Genomic DNA, 17226 nt, shown 5'->3' on the forward strand with positions numbered 1-17226 from the left:
GTACCAACTGGTGCTCCAAGTCTTGAGGTTTGCATACCTTGGTAACTTATGATATGGGTCACAGTTACAACCTAACAGGTGAAATTAAAAACGGTCAATATTTAAAATGGGCACAAAAATTGGGAAAACGACTGCATAAATAAACAGTAGACTAAATCCTGCAGTCTTTACTGAAGTTGTTGCTACTTTGAGCTGAGTAGATGCCACTCCAGCTAGCAATCACTGTAATGCTATTGTCAGAACGGGATTTACTAAAAAAAGGTTAAGGTAAATTTCTGCCTTGGAAAGGTTTAAGAAATTCCTGAACATCAAGGTTATTTCCTGCCAATGGAAGTGCCAATTGCCAAAAAGAAGGTGGACTGTGGGGCCCAGAGCATGAACGTGTGGTGGGTGACACCACTGCCGCCTGTGTGCATCGCCGGCTGTTGGCTCCCCGACTGCGAGGCAGGCTCCATCTCCTTCAGCATACCCATTCTCCTTCTCCGAGTTTCCCACGCGTTGGCAGTTCCTCAGCTTTCCAGCCAGCCATTAACCGTCGGGGGTGTTTTGTCTACAGCTCGTTATCTTTCCCGCCTCCCTATCTAGGGAACATGTTCTGCCGCATGTTGATAGATGTCTCTATCAACACGGACGTCAGCTCCGTGTCCCTCACTGCAGCCAGCCCTGCCGGGGCTCCCTGCCCCTCTGCAGGGCCGTGGCACCGCCCGGCTAACCTCCCTTACCCTCATCTCTGCCCTAGCTCCTGGCTCAGTCTATGCTAAAACCCCCGTACCCCGCAAAACCTCGGCAGCCTTTACTCCCCCCGGCAGCCTGCCTTCTCCATGGGTAGCCCAGGCTCCCCAGCAGCAGGGATTCCCTCAGCCGGCGCCCTGCGGCACGGTGAGGGCCGGCGACCCCGCTCCGCCCCCAGCCGCCGGTGGAGGACGGGCCAGCCCGCAGTCTCGGAGCTCCCCGGGGGAAGCGAGACCGCCTGCCTGCAGCACCTGGAGGGCGGCGGGGCGATGGAGAAAGCCGTCGGTTCCCCCTCCCTTGGCGGCAGCTACCCGCAGAAAAACGCCGAGATCCTCAGTAGCCAGTACGGCATCAACCTGTTCCTGGCCGGGCTGCTGCTCACATTCGCTTGGGCTGTGCATGCTGTGGGCATCAGCAAGAGCCACCTGCTCTCCTACCTCATCACGCTGATGCTCATCCAGCTCCTGTGGATGCTGTGGTACCTCTGCAGGAGCTGTACGCAGAGGAGGCTGATCCGGGACAAGGACACGCACGCTGGAGCCCGCTGGCTGAAGTGTGAGTACTGGCTGGTGGCACAAAGTGTGGTACCGAGCTGGGAGCATCCGTGCCATCGCCTGTCTCTGCTACCACTTTGTTACCCTCTCCATCCCTACCAGCAGGCATCCTGGTATTCATGAACTTAACGCACGTGCAGTGCGCTCTAAAGTAAATATATACATAAGCTGAACACACTAGGAGATTGTATGGGAAAGCTGTTTGCTAAACATCTACACTTTCCAACCTACCATTTACAGTGCTGAAAGCTCCAGTGCCTTTTTTTCCTTACCAGGCTGGTGTGGCAACACTTGAAAAACAAAATACAGCTAGTGGAGGAGGCAGTTTTGTTGGTGTCATGCAATCCTTTTGGAATTATCACCTTTTCCAGACAACGTAATCCAATTTACTTTAGACTACTTTAGTCAGAAAAGTCCTCAAGTGCTCTCTATACTAATGTATATAGAGATTCCCATTTATATGTGCACAACGATGCCTTAGAAGCACCTGCAGTTAGAGGAGGACAAAATTCCCTGGCCAGATCAGTTTGTAGGTTAGTACATAAAACATCCAAACAAGGAATCTAAAGCTAGCATTAGCTTGTAGGAGTCTTCAAGGGCAGTGGTGGGATGCGATGGTCCCTCTGTGCAGAGTCTGGTGTGTACTAGGGTGAGGATATGTACATGTATTGAGAGAAGGTAGATGAGGAAACCTTGCAATAGTGACAGCAATGATATGTTTCTGGATCCCAAGAAAAAGAAACAACCTACATCAGCACCCTGTAGAGTAATAGGCAAGCCCCATTTTACCAATCTCTTTTCCAGTCTCAGCACTGTAAATGCTAGGTTGGAAAGTAAGTATTTTAAGTGGAGTGGTGTAAGACATCTTTTCCATAAAATATTTCCTACCTTCTAGCAATGAGACGACAGTTAATTATCACAGCAGCTAATGATGTATCGAAATCAAAATCGCAGGATCATCTAAAACCTGGATATTTTGAGAAGTAAGGTTGTGTTGTGGAAATGTCATTTGTTCTCGGTCTCAGTGCTTGTGTGTCTTTCATTTTCTTTGCAGCTGTTAACAGTTGTGCTGTATGAATTGCGCAGGGAAACCTTACTTTCTTCTTTTAATGTCTAGCATACAGCCATGGTCTGTGGGCTCTCTCCTGAGATGTATGGAGTTCATGTAACAACTGTTAAATTGTTCTCCTTGATTATTCACTGTTTTCCAAAACAACAATCACTTCTCAGTCATTTTTCATTTATTGGCTCATGTGGCTTACAACCTCCCGAAATTCATTAATGCAGGGCTTAACTCAATCCTATTTTGGACCAAGCTATGCTTTTGTTATTTAGAGGGTGCCTTTCCTCTCCTACAGCAGGACCCCTGCCCTTTTTCTTTTGGCACAGCATTCAGAGCATTTCATTTGTCCTACAGGGTATAAGGAGTCACAGAAACTTAGAAATAAGATACTGGATTGAACTACTAGGTTACCTTATCCATTTCTTTTCCCAGCACAGGGTGGCTCTTTGTACTAGCTTCTCAAGTGGTGCGGCTTCCATGGCTTCTCTTGGATGTCTAGGCTGCAATTCAACAAATTCGCCCTTAGGGAGAGACCTACATTTTCTTATTCTTGGAAGTTTCTTGTAATTACAAGAAGCCTGTACAACTCCTTTATCCTTTGTTGATGAAAGAAAACTTATTTGAGCTAAGGAAAAACCCAGGTAGCAATTCCTCTGCCAAGAACTCCCTTGCCCTCTTTATCAATGGTTTTGTCATAGAGATCTTTTATCTGAAAGACTAAAAGTCCAAATTGGAGAAGGGCAGGGCAAATTTTCATCAAGTCTTGCCACAGAAAGCTTGCTGCGTTTTTTTACTAGCTCTATCAGCTCCATTTGAAGAGTAACTCCTTGCTCTGGTTGTGAGAGCAAATGTGTTAAACAGATTGAAATGAATGTATTTCCAAGATTCCATTCAAACTGTGAATATAACTTTAGTAACTAAAGGAGTAGTACTAGTAGAGCGTTTTGCTGTGACACATGTTGAAATAGAATGATTTAACAAAAAAATGAGTTAACAAACTGGTTAACAACACTAGAAGGACAATTTGGTCAATTTACAAGAATTTTTGCCCACAGAAAGATTTCCTTGAGCCTTTTGTACCAACACATCAACTTGCTTGAACCCTAGAGCACGCTTGTCTTCGTGCTTGTTGGTAGATCAGGAGCCACTCTTACAGTCTGAGTGTGGGAAAAGTTTCGTGTCTTGTTGGTAATCACAGAAAGATTTCCTCGAGCCTTTTGTACAAAACGAAAATCAATTGGCTTCACCAATGGCTTTACTTTATCACGTTCTCCAGCAGCACAGCATCTGTTTAACATAAGCAGCGAGTCAACAAAAAAGTTACAAAGCTTTTGGCAGACTTCAACTTGTATCTATTTACTGCTTGCATTGGACCACCCATTATTTGAAAAATATTTCAAGTTTAGAATGGCATTTTTGCAACTGTATCATTATGGCTTTTTTCTTTTTTGTCTTGATGGTTAATAGAACTAAGCAGCACTTAGCAATATTGAAAATCCTATTCTTGATCTCCTCAAATATACAGGTTTCAATGAATATTTTGAAAAATACCTCTTTTTCTTTTTTTTTTTTAAATAATAAAGTGCTCAATAGCAATCATTTCATGTTTAACTTTTAAATAAAAATAGCAGAACAGTGGAATTAACTCCCTTATTTGTAATTACTGGTATTTGTCCAGTATTTGGTATTAGTACATAATCCTGAAGCTCCCATCAGAGAAAGTTAACATGGAAACCATTAGCATACCATTATGTACGGTCATTATATGTTATGTTTTGATTTTTGACTAAGCAAATTAGTATGGTCATTTTCTTTTGAAGCTCCTTAAATATTCATGTTGGACACTTAGTATATGCTTACAGAGTGACCACCTGTGTGATTGCCAGAAACATCAAGATATCATTTGAATAAATGAAATAATCAAATATTAAAAGAAATGAGTCATATAAAGTCTTCTAATCCCTAGAGGACAATGGCAAAACTATAGATTTGAATGGGAACGGACTGAACCCCACTAATCTCTGATGGATGTAAAGGAAACATGAAGAGAGATACTAAGGAATAAATCAAAGTACTCAATGTGAAAAAAACTTGATGGGGTTGTTTTGTTGTTGGTTTTTGTTATTGTTGCTGTTGGTGGTTTCTTCCCCCCCCCCCCCCAGTGGTTTGCTGGACATGGGTGTAAAACTATTCGACTGAAACACTGATCTTGTGGAAAGGAAACAAGACAGAGTAGAACTACAGTACAAGTCATCCTTGTAAAGACAAGATGTGTGTGCGGTGCACGAGACAGATCACTAATCTGAGTTTGCTCTTTATTTTTGTGAATTTAACCCCAAATCTGTGCCTTGTCTTGCCTTCCCTCCTCCCATTCCTTTTAGTTAACAAGTCCCATGTGATCCTATTCTGATGAGCCTCTCTCAAGAGTAATGGAAGCAAGGATGCAGAAATTTTACATTATAAAACATTTTCCACCCATTTTGCTCTGACATTACTACTTCACTACAGCACTTCCTCAGGGCTTGATCCCACACCATGAATTCATTGGGAAATTAACTTACTAGCGTCATGAGTCGGGAATTAAATACCTTTCTAAAATACTCTGTAAAGGCAACATATGCACAATTACCTGTAGAGTAATTGTGGAAGATTTTTATAATCTTTTTGCTTCAGATGATAGCATTTACCTTCTTATTGAAACAATTATAATACAAATTGAGTCCCTCTTACAGCATTTTTCAGAGAAAAGTGAAACAGTGCAGCATCTGTAAAGAAAGAGGCTAAACACACACACACACACACACACTGCTTTCACAGCTAGTTCCACTTTATTCACTCTAGCATGGCAATATTTAGCATACAGATGTGGGTCTGAGCCATAAAACCAAACAGCAGGTACATTATTCCCAGTGACTGTTTTCAGTCACTATAAATTCCATTCTATAAACAATCACCCCCCAGGCTGTTTTCCAGCCCGACCTTGCACCCAGACACTCCCTGGCTTACTCAAGGCCCAGGTGCACTATCAGCAATTCTTCTTTAATTATCTACATAGCGGGAACAGGACGGCTTGCAGTTCCCACCAAACACTCTGTTTCCTGCATACTTTCTAAATAAACCATAACTCATAGAATCAGTCATAAAAAGATTTAAGTAGGAAGGGACTTCTTAAGGTCATCTGGTTTAATACCTTGCCCAGCGCAGCTCCAGTTACCTCAGGTAAAGCTCTTTCAGAAGAATCAACTCTGATTTATTTTAGAATAATTAAAATTCTTTAAATAAGGAAGAGAATGTATGATTTGATCTCAAGAATAGCCTAGAATTTTGCATTTTATGATGCCATTTGCTGTATATACATCATGAAAATGGCACATCTATTTACATGTGGGCTCCAGTCCTGTTACATGTGTTAGAGATAATACAAAATAAGCATATATAAACAATACACATGGGCTTATACACGGGCTTATACACATTCATGAAGTACAGAGCAGGGGGTTTAGATTTTGAAATATGAGAGCAAAGGTTTCTATCTCTTGGTAGAAATTACACTGTCAGTAATTTGACATTCTTTTTATTATAAGAAATTGTAAAATAGAAACATGAAATCCTACTGGAATTCATAACCTTGTGGTTAAAATAAATGAAGTTTATTTTTGTTTAATTTTAAAGGATCAATGAAATACTAACAAAAAATACATTATAACATTTATACTTAATTTTTATCAATGCAACTTTAACAATAAATGTATTCTTAACTAAATAAATTATGAAAGTAGTGTTATGTTTTATTAACACAACTCAAGTGGAACATGGTGCTTATAAGGAAGTTAGGTTATGGTCCTTTATCAATGTTAAATATTCATCAAAATCAACACAAGTCATATTATTTATTCAGTGGGGAATTACAAAGAAGAATGAAGATAATGATGCAGATCTAAATCTTAAGGTCCAGTTAAGGTCTCTTGATAGATTTTTATGTAGTCTTAATTCAAATGAACCCAAGTTAAATCCAGTGAAAGCCTGAAGAGGGAAAAAACCAAAAAACAAATGAAGTCTCTGGAGTTTAGTTCAGTAATTTTATTGCCAGTGGTGCTTGGCCATACAGGTACAAACCCAGTAATTTAGTAATATATGTTGTATTATCGTGTAGCTTCCCAGAATAAGTTTTTCACATTTACATTCCTGAAAAGAAAAAGAAAATAAACAAAGGGAAACATGTATTTTGAAAGTTCTTTAGGATACAAAATACATAGAGGAACTCATTAGGGTTTCTTTTGTGTATGTGTGGAAATAATAGTGAAATGAAATCTTTGATTCCTGTCTAGGAGAACAAACCCTACAGCTCATTGTAGTTCTGGTCCCTGACTTAAAGCGTAACCTCCGGAACCATGGGGAAGGCATACTAAGTGATTGTGTTACTTCTTACTGTCGAGCTCTTGGGCCAGGAGACTGTAACATGATTGTTCAGCTCCCTGGAACTGTCTAGTTTGCAATGGGGCTGTATAGAGCGTTAATTCATGTGCTGTACGGTTGCTTCAGTGCTACCGTTACCTGAGAGGCTGACCTTGCAGGGAGCCAGGAGCCATCTGCGAGGTGCTGAGTGTCTCCAGGTCCTGCCCATTGCTGGGCTGGCTCCTCTAAACTGGCTGTGCAAGGTGTGTACTATGATGTGCTTTCATAACATATGGGGCAGAGGCTTTCACGCATTAGAGGGACTTACTACATTGAGACAATTATCTTCATGAAGATTGATCTACTTGTATTTCCCTAAGCAAGAATACGGATATTGATTGGCTTTTATTTCCCTAAACAGATTTCAGTATATTGTACAAGTTGTCTCTGGACACTGTAACTGTATATTAATGTTTTCTAATATCTTTTTCATTTGCAGGTGGGATTACATTGTTTGCAGTGATTACTTTAGTTCTGGACTCTTTTAAAATTGGATATTATATTGATTTTTCAAACTGTTTATCACCAACTGAGGGCATTTTTCCTGTTACACATGCTGTGCACACCATCTTACAGGTAAAAGTTACTGGTTGCAGTTTTACATTATATCTGTATTTCTTACCAAGAATATATTTTATCTTCTTGTCATCAATGGATTTTACACTTATTTCATTTCTAAGCATATCACAGGATACTTCCGAGGGCTAAGTTCTTGTTCATGTATATCCTTTCTATGTGTAAATTCAGGCTTTGCAACCTGAAATCGATCAGCTGTAAAATTCACATGGGTTCAAAAAAGAAATAATCAAAAAATGCTCTTCTGGAACTGAAGTTACATTGGTTTAATTCTAGTTCAAATTAAATATTAACTTTCAGAAATTTCAGGCTGAAATGAGCAGCTTGGCTGAAGACAATTCACTTGTTTCTGTAGGTAGGACTTGCCAGACAAGTTCAATTCGATCTATCCTGATGCCCCATTGCAGTTTAGCTGTGGAGGCCTGATAGTTCAAAAGGGAAAAAACCTTTCCTGGCTGGTTATAAAATACTTGCACACCTTTCCTATAACAAACAAATGTGGATTTTCCTTCTAGAAGCATTTGGGTATGCTTATGAGTGGCTACACAGTAGCAAACATAATGACTCCTGTAAAATATTCTAGCTACTTGTTTGTTGTAAGGTTTTAGGTCTATATTGTATACTCCATAGCTGATTGCTTACCACGTGAATTTCTTTGAGTCCCTGTCAGCAGATTTGTAGGAAAAAAAAAAGAAAAAGCCACTCAACTGAGATACTCACTTATAGCCAGGTCATTTAATGCACTTCCCACAATCAGTAAGTCATTCAGAAAGAACAGAACGTTTTTCTGAGCAGTTGTAGTTACATGGAAATGAGCATTTGAACAACCTTCATTTTTCTCCTTTCTCTAAGAAAAAAAAAGCATTGAAATTTAAGCAGTAACTGTGATCTCTTGTATTTTTTTCTCTGAGGGTGAAATTCTGTTTTGGTTGAAATAATCTTAATTTCACATTCCTGTAATATCTATTCTCTGTGTAGTGCACTTTCTTTGCTTTACCTCTGAAAACAAACCAAAGAAATTAAGACTTTTTTCCTTGCTCATCTGCACACAGCATTCTTCATTGCATTCAGTGAACCTAGGCTGACAAGGTTTCCAGCTACTGTGAACTTGAGTGTGGAAGAAACAGCGTATTAACAATGCTGAACAAAGGGAACTAATTTAAATTGAATTCTAATTTAAATTTTACATCACCCAATGTTGTTGAATTTATCATCTGCTTAGCTTAAAAAATGAAAGCTTGAATGTTTGCCTAAGCAATCAAAGAAAAAGTTAAAAAGTGATTTAACAGCTACCTCTTACCTCAGACAAATCTAATCATGTCTTTGAAATGCAGGATGAAATAACAGCGGAGAACATCCCTAATTATGTGTCATCTAAACACTGAAAGATGTGTTTTCTACAGAATATGTGTCAGATTCTCTTGTGTTTTACACTAAATGAGGCATCCTGATATGTGCCATTAAATTAACAAATAATAAAGAGATAACATTACTGAGTTAGCAAGTAAAGGAGAAAGAAGCATAAAACTGGGACTGTTTTACATACTGCACCTGTGCAAGCAATGAGCTAACACATACCTGCCCTTCCAAGGCAGGCTGTGCATGATGTTGTGTATTATGCTCTTTCACATAATGCACAGCCTTTGTCCCTTTGGGGCAATGACTACTCTGTGAACAAATATTGTATTTTATGCTATATCTTTACCTTACTGACTTTTGTCTTCTTGACTCTAACGTCTGAACAGGTCTCCAAAACTTATGTTGTTTTTTAAATTTTGATGAATACTTCCACCTCTGCTGTTAGATTTTACTGCACCTATCCCAGTACAGGAAATTGAACGCAGCATTAGATGAGAGTAAGGTGCTAATTTCAATTTGTTTGATTTAAGTTGAATTTTCCATTATATCTTCTAGTCTTTACATCTAGGGTTTTACAGTCCTCACACCTCCTTTTGATAAACACATCAGCAGTGGAGTGAATGAATATTTCAGTGCTGGGTGGCACAGGCACCCTACATTAATTGGCATGTTTAGTGATACAATGGACTTCCAGTTACTCTCATTACTGAAAAAGAACCCAAAGTTCTTTGCACTTTCCAGACCATTTCTGGAACACCAAACCAGGCAGATTTCTAAGAGAAAACTTTTGGACCATTTCTCTCCTAATAGCTCACCTACTGTCAAGCTCAGTATCATAGGAGCTATTCTGAGTGAATGGGACTCCCAACTGTACCCTAACATCCCTGAATAATATTGGTATCATTCTCCTTGCATTTATCAGCACTTGAAACTGGGTTTGTGACAGCAACAATCTCTATGCTGAGATCTCCATTATGTTCCCACAAACAGATTGTCCCAGTTTTATGCTTCTTTTTCCTTTACTTGGTAAATCAGTACTGTTATCTCACTTTTTTATTGTCCAGATGAGCTTTCTGCACTATCCTTGTGTGCAGATGCTGTGTTCTTAATGTTCTTGTCTCAGACTGATAGTACAAACTTTTCTCTTGCTTCTTGGGTGTCCACTGTTTTATTAATAGAATCTGGCATCCTTTCACTTATCTCTCTCCCTCAATAAAATTTTATATATTCAATAAATTATTCAAGCCATGCCCTGCAGTAATCATATTGATGTCCACCTCTGGTAGCTTTATTTCCTTTGTCATTGAAGTAAAACCCTATCCAGATACAGAAGCAAAATATGTTTTGGGAAGTCATACTGAGCCACAGACTTTGCATACAAGAAATCTCAGGCTCTTCATGCCAGAGATGTTCTGAGTGAATGTCACAGGAAAACATGAGTTATTTCACATGCCAGGTGATGGAGCTACCTTGGTTTAAATCATCAGAGGATTTAAAGATTATTGTTTTTGTCTACAGATGCACTTGCCTTTTTGAGTGTCACACATGCTCATTGGTGTAATGACATTTCTCTGCATTCATTTCATTTAGGTCTACTTTCTGTGGTGCCATGCAAAGGATATTATCCAGTCTTTCAAAACACTTGAAAGGTAAAGGGGATCCGATCCTTACATGGAATGCTAATAGTTGTAGGTGTGCTTCAACACTTACAATTTGACTGTATGAGGGACAGTAAAAGTTTACAGAGATTGATTCTCCTCTTGACTGTGTTAACTAGAAAGTAACAGAGCAGTTAAATAGAAAGTAAATCCATTTACCCTTATAATCTGTGTTTATATTTTATAATATACAATACTCAGAGAATACATACATTTTTCTCATGAGAGAGGGAAATGGGCAATGTATGATACCACTGTCCTTCAGATTTTTTTGAAGGAAGGAAGCATCATGTATATGTCTTGGGATTATGTGTTCTTTATTTACTTACTGAAAAGGAATCTGCATCAGCAACCTGCAGTCAGTGCAATATGTCAGAAGTATTTTTATTGATTTTTATGGAAATCACCATTTGGAGCTAGAACAAAGAAATGTAGAAAAGTTTGGGTTGGAAGGGACCTTTAAAAGTCATCTAGAGCAAACTCCCCTGCAATAAGCAGGAAAATCTTCAAATAGAGCAGGTTGCTCAGAACCCTGTCCAACCTGACCTTGAATGCTACCAGGGGTGGGACATCTACCACCTCTCTGGGAAGCATGTGCCAGTGTTATATCACCCTTGTTGTAAAAAAATTATTCCTTATATCTAGTCTAAGTCTCCCTTCTTTTAGTTTAAAGCCATTGCCCCTTGTGCTGTTGCAGCAGGGCCTGCTAAAAACTTTGTCCCCATCTTTCTTCTAAGCCCACTTTAGATACTGGAAGGCTTCTATAAGATCTCCCTGGAGCCTTCTCTTCTCCATGCTGAACAAGCCCAACTCTCTTAGCCTTTCCTCCTAGCAGAGGTGTTTGATTGCTTTGGTTATTTTTGTGCCCCTCCTGTGGACCCACTCCAACGGGTCCATGTCTTTCCTATGCTGAAAACCCCCGGGCTAGATGTGATGCTCCAGGTGAGGTTTTACCAGAGCAGAACAGAGGGTCAGAATCACCTCCCTTGACCTGCTGGCCATCCTTTTTTGGATGCAGCCCAGTATACGGTTGGCTTTCTGGGCTGTGAGTGCACATTGTTGGCTTATGTTCAGCTTTTCATTCACCAGTATCCCCAAGTCCTTCTCCATGGGGCTGCTCTCAACCCCTTCATCCCTCAGCCTGTATTGATACTGGGGGTTGACCTGACCCAGTGCAGGACCTTGCACTTGGCCTTGTTGAACCTCATGAAGTTCACATGAGCCCGTTTCTCAAGCTCAGGTCCCTCTGGATGGCATCCCATCCCTCAAGCCCGTCAAGCACACCAGTCAGCTGTGGTAGATGCAACTGTGCAAATACACTGGGAAACACAACCTCCCTGCTGGTATCTTATGTGCCCAAATCTGTAAGGGTTGTGCATGTTTCTGACACAAGAACTTGGTTCTTGCAGTGTAACTGATGTGTCCCTCCTGAAACAGTCAAATACACACATTTCTTATAGAACTGAGGACTAGTGTGGGAGGCAGCAGAGGCAGCTCCGATGTGTTTTTTGGTTTTGTGAGGTGAATTAATGTAGTTTATCTGTACATAGAACATAAATAAGAAAACACAGTCACTTTAAAAATACTTACCTCAAATTATCAATGAGCTGACCAGTTTCTATAGGAAGTAAAATAAATTTACTTAGAAATATCATCTGTGGTGCAGGTTCTCTGTTTGTTCTGCTCTCTTGGGCAAGTGTTCAAGCCCCATGCCAATGAGGAGGGTGACCACAGAAGGCTTTGCAATGTCAGCTGCTGAAATCAGCTTGGTTAATAAGTAGGTTTTAAAAATCCCTAACTGCAAGTTTCTCACTGAGAACAGTGTAGTAATAAGGAACTGTTCTTGGTGAAGAAACGTTAACAGCTTTGGGTGCAGGAGAACCATGCCTGGCAGAATGGTAGGTGATAGAATTGTGCCTTGGAAAGAGGTACAACAGCCTTCTACAAAAGTGGAGTGATGAGTGCTGGGCAACAGAGAACTATTGTGTGGATTTTGTTAGGAAGTTCAGAACCATTAACCCACTTCTTTCACTAATGCTATTCTGTTTCACAAAGCCTGAAATGGCTTGTCAGAGACCAAGAGTCTCAAAAATGCATCAAGTCCTACCTCACTGTACCAATACTTTGAATGGAATAAAGCCCTCTGTTAGCTTTCACTCTTTCCAGGAGGCAAAAATGCATAGCCCAGAAGTTAGAGAAGGAGGTATCTGTGAAGAAAGACCTGCCACAGTGAGTATGAAGAAGCACTGCAGAAGGCTTTGACATATGGCTTGCAAAATATTAACCCTGTTTAGACTGTTCAATCCCTGTCATTAACATGAAACTTGTCCAGCCCAAAGAGTAAAACCTAGCAACTAATAACAGCATCCTATTAATGTTTTAATACATTAGGCCATTGTATTTCTGTAAATTTTGGAAGTCTAACATTCATTGTGCTCCATTACAGAACATCTTTAGAGATCAGTTATGATTTCTTTTTCCACTGCACTGACAAATAAATAGTGCCATGTAGCTTGTCTACAGAAAGTTAATCCCTTTAATTTAACCTATGTGGAGATATACGCTGTGCAGATTCCTTCAGTAATTACCTCATTTTGTAGGTTTGGAGTTATCCATTCTGTGTTCACAAATTTGCTCCTGTGGACAAATGGAGTGTTAACAGAGTCAAAACATCAACTGAATGAACATAAGGAAAGACTAATCACGCTTGGTTTTGGGAACATAACAATAGGTAAGTGAAAAGGTTGGTACATTTTGGAATTCCTGCTCTAACACACTCTTGTACAAAATACTTTCTCACTGTAGGATGGGGCTGGGTCATTCACGACTATGTCAGCATAGTCATTCCTGGACAAATGGTAGTGAGCTGATAGTTCAGATCATAACAAAATGTTATATGATCATTATCATTATCATGTGTGTGATCCAGGTTGCAAGGGACCTCTGGAGATAATCTAGTCCACCCCCTTGCAGGGGAGGGTCACCCAGGTGACACAGGAACATGTCCAGCGTGGCTTTGAAGGTCTCCACAGAGGGAGACTCCACAACCCCCCTGGGCAGCCTATTCCAGTGCTCTGCCACCCGCAATGTAAAGTTCTTCCTCATGCTAAGGCGAAACTTCTTGTGTTTAAGTCTATGGCCATAATCTTGGTGCATTAGGTGAGAGCAGGTAAATCAAAAGTTAGCAGCTCTTCTTGATATTTCTACTAGTTAAATAGAAGCGGTTTCCTTATATTACATCTTATTATTCTGCTACCAGAATCATTACACAATTATGAACTGTGAGAAATAGCTTCTGAAAGAAGGGGGAGCGAAGTAGTGATCTGCAAGACAAGTCTGGCTTTAAAATATCCACTGCAAAAGCAGTTTTTTGTCATCTCTTAACACAGTGTGCTTGAGACAAAACAATTCCAACTTTCTCATTTCCTCTTCTCTTCTAAAATTATAGAAAACAAATGAAAAACTTCCAGGTGCACATCTGAGATCAGTGCCTAAAAATGTGTTCTTCAGCATGTGCATTTACACATGTACAAATACATACATTGTGAAAATGTACATTAAATACATATATTTTGAAAAGATGAGTAATTGTTCATTGAGATACTTCAGGGGTTTACAATGCAAGTGACTGCACAGCAGAGAGATCAGGATTTCATAATTCCTCTAGTTTTTCTCAAAAGGAGAAGGCTGATTTTTAATTTTTTTTTTTTTTTTAACCTTAAAACTATACTGGGACATGGACTAAAAGTATCTGTGGCTTACTTGGCCTCTTTTCTAGACAGAAACAACATTTTAATAAAGTGGGTTTGGTATTAGAAATCACACTATGTAAATAATTGATAAAAAATCAGAGTAGAACTGAGCCCTTTCCTTGTTGAGTTTGTTCTTGATCTGATCCACAGATCTTTGGGCTTCTATAAAAGCCTTCTAAGCTGAAGGGCTGAGAACTCTAAGCTCTTTGGATCTGTTTTTTTTTTTTTGTCATAAAAAAGCATTTTTACCAAGACCCTGCTGAAGTTTGGTGCACTTTGATGCAGCATTTGTTCATGATGTTATTATTGCTCAGGGCGTGAGCAGTGAAGTCAGAAACTACGCTACAGTGAACCTGCAAAGGCTTTGTTAGATTAATGAATTTAATGGCAAGACCTTTTCTTAGGTAGCCAACTTGGTCATGTAATGTGTTGTTTGACTGAAACCTTACCTTTTTTATGTTTTGTTATTTTATTTATATTGTATCTATTCACTTCAAATGATAAATCTTTATAATGGATGTAACTAATCTCTTCCTCTCCTTTAGTTTTAGATGATCATGCACCTCAATGCAATTGCACAACAACAACTCTCTGCTCTATATTTTCTCAAGGAATATATTACCTGTATCCCTTTAATATAGAGTACCACATCCTAGCATCCACAATGCTCTATGTCCTGTGGAAGAACATCGGTCGCAAAGTTGAGCACCACCAGCAACACAAAACTCTATTCAAATTCCATGGCATAACTGCTGGAATGATTTTTGGACTAATCATTTTAATTAGCACGATAGCCGTAGTTGTAGTGTATTTAATTCAGATTGGACGTTCGAAAATCAAAAGCGAGTTGGCACTTACTATGTTTTACTTGCATGCTATCTTTGTGCTGGCTCTCATGTGCACAGCTGGAATTGTTGCCCTTCTCATCTACAGACTGGAAGACAGATCATTGGATAATTCAAAAAACCCTGCTCGAAAACTTGATGCAGAGCTGCTGGTAGGCACAGCTGCAGGGTCCTGGCTCCTCTCCTGGGGCTCCATCCTTGCCATTATCTGTGCTCAAGCGCATCCAAAATACACTTGGTATAACTTGCCCTACTCCATCCTGGTTATTATTGAGAAATATATTCAGAACCTCTTCATCATTGAATCCATACACCGTGAGCAGGACAAGGTGAATGATGATATTAAAACTCTTCGAATAGTGACTATATCTAGGGGAAATACTTTATCACTTACCCCCTCATACAAAGAGATTTACAATGACAGAGCCACTCGTGACGATGGGGAGGTACCCTGCTTGTTTAAAAGCAGCATCTGTGGGAGAGAAAATGGTGGTGGTGGAGCCAAGGAAGAAGCAAGTCAGGAAAATAGTTTGGTCTTGCATTCACGTTCAGATTTCCCGTTTTGCAGTAGAAACTCAGTTACTAACCACAAGAGAATTCTGAAGAACATCGCTGCATTTTTATTCCTCTGCAACCTTTCGGTAAGACATTTTGAACATAATTCAGAAATTAATAGCCAAAAGCTTCCCAACCTTTCAAGTCTGATAAGTATATTAAAATTTCAAAGCTCTATAGTTTGCAGCAAGTAAATTTTACTTCTTCTTCTGAAAGAATAAGTGACTTTGCCTTTGGGGAACAGTTTATTTAAACATGGAATCTGAGAGCCTAGGCTTGCTTTAATTGTAGTACAAAAACTGTAGCAGCAGCAGAGGCTGAAACCTCTTCAGTATGCCCTCGAAGCAACAGGGAGGATTTTTTTAGGCATTTCTCAAACCAATTTGCAGTTCGGTGGGGTCACAGTCATTATGGGCTATTGACTTGTATTGCTGGTGATTAATATTGGCCTTGCGTTCTTTTCTTGCAGCTGTGGATACCACCGGCTTTTGGGTGCCGCCCAGAATATGACAATGGACTAGAAGAAATAGTTTTTGGCTTTGAACCTTGGATAATTGTTGTGAACCTTGCAATGCCTTTCTCTATTTTCTATCGGATGCATTCAGCTGCCTCACTCTTTGAGGTCAATTGTAAGACATAGATCATATAGGGTCCCTCAGTGAACAATTGATTGAATAATTAATTAAATAAGTAGCAGCTGAATGAGTGGATGAATGAATGAGTGAACATAGCAACAGCTGCTCAATACATGGAAGATTCAATAATTCTTTTAAAAAGAAGGGACCGTAGCTAATAGCATGTAATTATTTTTTCCTTCCATGTATTTTGTTATATGTGTGGTGTTATTGTATAGGTACACTTTTCAGAATCATATTAGTGTTAATATGGTTAACTCTATGTAGCAAAGTTAATTCAGTCTCATTAATCTTTGCTTTAATCATCTGGGATTTCTCCTCTATATAATTTGTATTGCTTTGTTTTCATTCACTGTGCCTTTTCATTCACTGAGGCTTTTAAAAAAAAAAAAAAATCTGTATTATTTAAGAGGGAAAAATCCCAGGAACAGCTAAACTGAGTGCTGCTCCTGGATCACAGAGATATTATGAAAACTCCAATTCTTAATTCCTAGCAATGCTTTTATAGTAAATCCTGAAAAAAATCGCTGTTTAGATGGGAAGTGGGAATTGGTTTAAACCTCCTGAATACTGATAAAAAAAAACAATATATAGTTACTATTTTCTTAACTGTATAGCAAGAAATCCAGGTGAAGTAACATGTATGGTTAAGTATCATGCCGTATATAATTTCTTCTGATAAAATATATTTCTATTAATGCATCTCCCTTGTCTTGTGTTTATTATACAACATAACTGAGAAATAAAGTTAATCCTCTCAATTCTTTATTCACACATTCTTGAAATGCCTTAAGAGAGAATAAGCAGTAGTCTTAAGGTTTATGTTTAGTTATATATGTTCCATTGCCAGAATGGTGTATATGCTCTGTACAACTTTTTTATGAACTAATGCTTATGAATGCTAATGGCTTTGTAGTTCAATGTCCTGGTTGGAAGATAATCATATATGTTCATACAGGGATGCTGTAAAGCATAGCTAATGCCTCGAGAAATTTGGAGGGCCCTTGGCCAAAGGTTTTAAACGTGTGATTTACAAGTGTGG

At 39.4% G+C, this 17226-nt stretch overlaps 1 protein-coding gene across 3 annotated transcripts; it reads left to right on the forward strand.

The window, feature by feature from the left end:
• The first annotated feature begins 654 nt into the window (after nt 1-654).
• OTOP1 (otopetrin 1) lies at nt 655-16541 on the forward strand. Of its 3 annotated transcripts, none has more exons than XM_062636369.1 (7): nt 655-1287; nt 7244-7380; nt 10330-10388; nt 12564-12626; nt 12998-13128; nt 14695-15323; nt 16019-16541. In XM_062636369.1, exons 1-7 carry the CDS (start codon nt 822-824, stop codon nt 16187-16189), a joined length of 1656 nt encoding a protein of 551 aa, XP_062492353.1. In that variant the 5' UTR covers nt 655-821; the 3' UTR covers nt 16190-16541. The 3 variants fall into 3 exon arrangements, with proteins under 3 accessions (XP_062492353.1, XP_062492351.1, XP_062492352.1); XM_062636367.1 differs by having other exon boundaries at nt 657-1287; nt 14695-15635; XM_062636368.1 differs by lacking the exon at nt 12564-12626 and having other exon boundaries at nt 658-1287; nt 14695-15635.
• The last annotated feature ends 685 nt before the right edge of the window (nt 16542-17226 follow it).

Source organism: Pezoporus occidentalis, unplaced genomic scaffold (assembly GCF_034315485.1).
Source record: "Pezoporus occidentalis ecotype Australia unplaced genomic scaffold, CSIRO_AGI_Poc_V1 ctg48, whole genome shotgun sequence".
Classification (NCBI taxonomy): domain Eukaryota; kingdom Metazoa; phylum Chordata; class Aves; order Psittaciformes; family Psittacidae; genus Pezoporus; species Pezoporus occidentalis.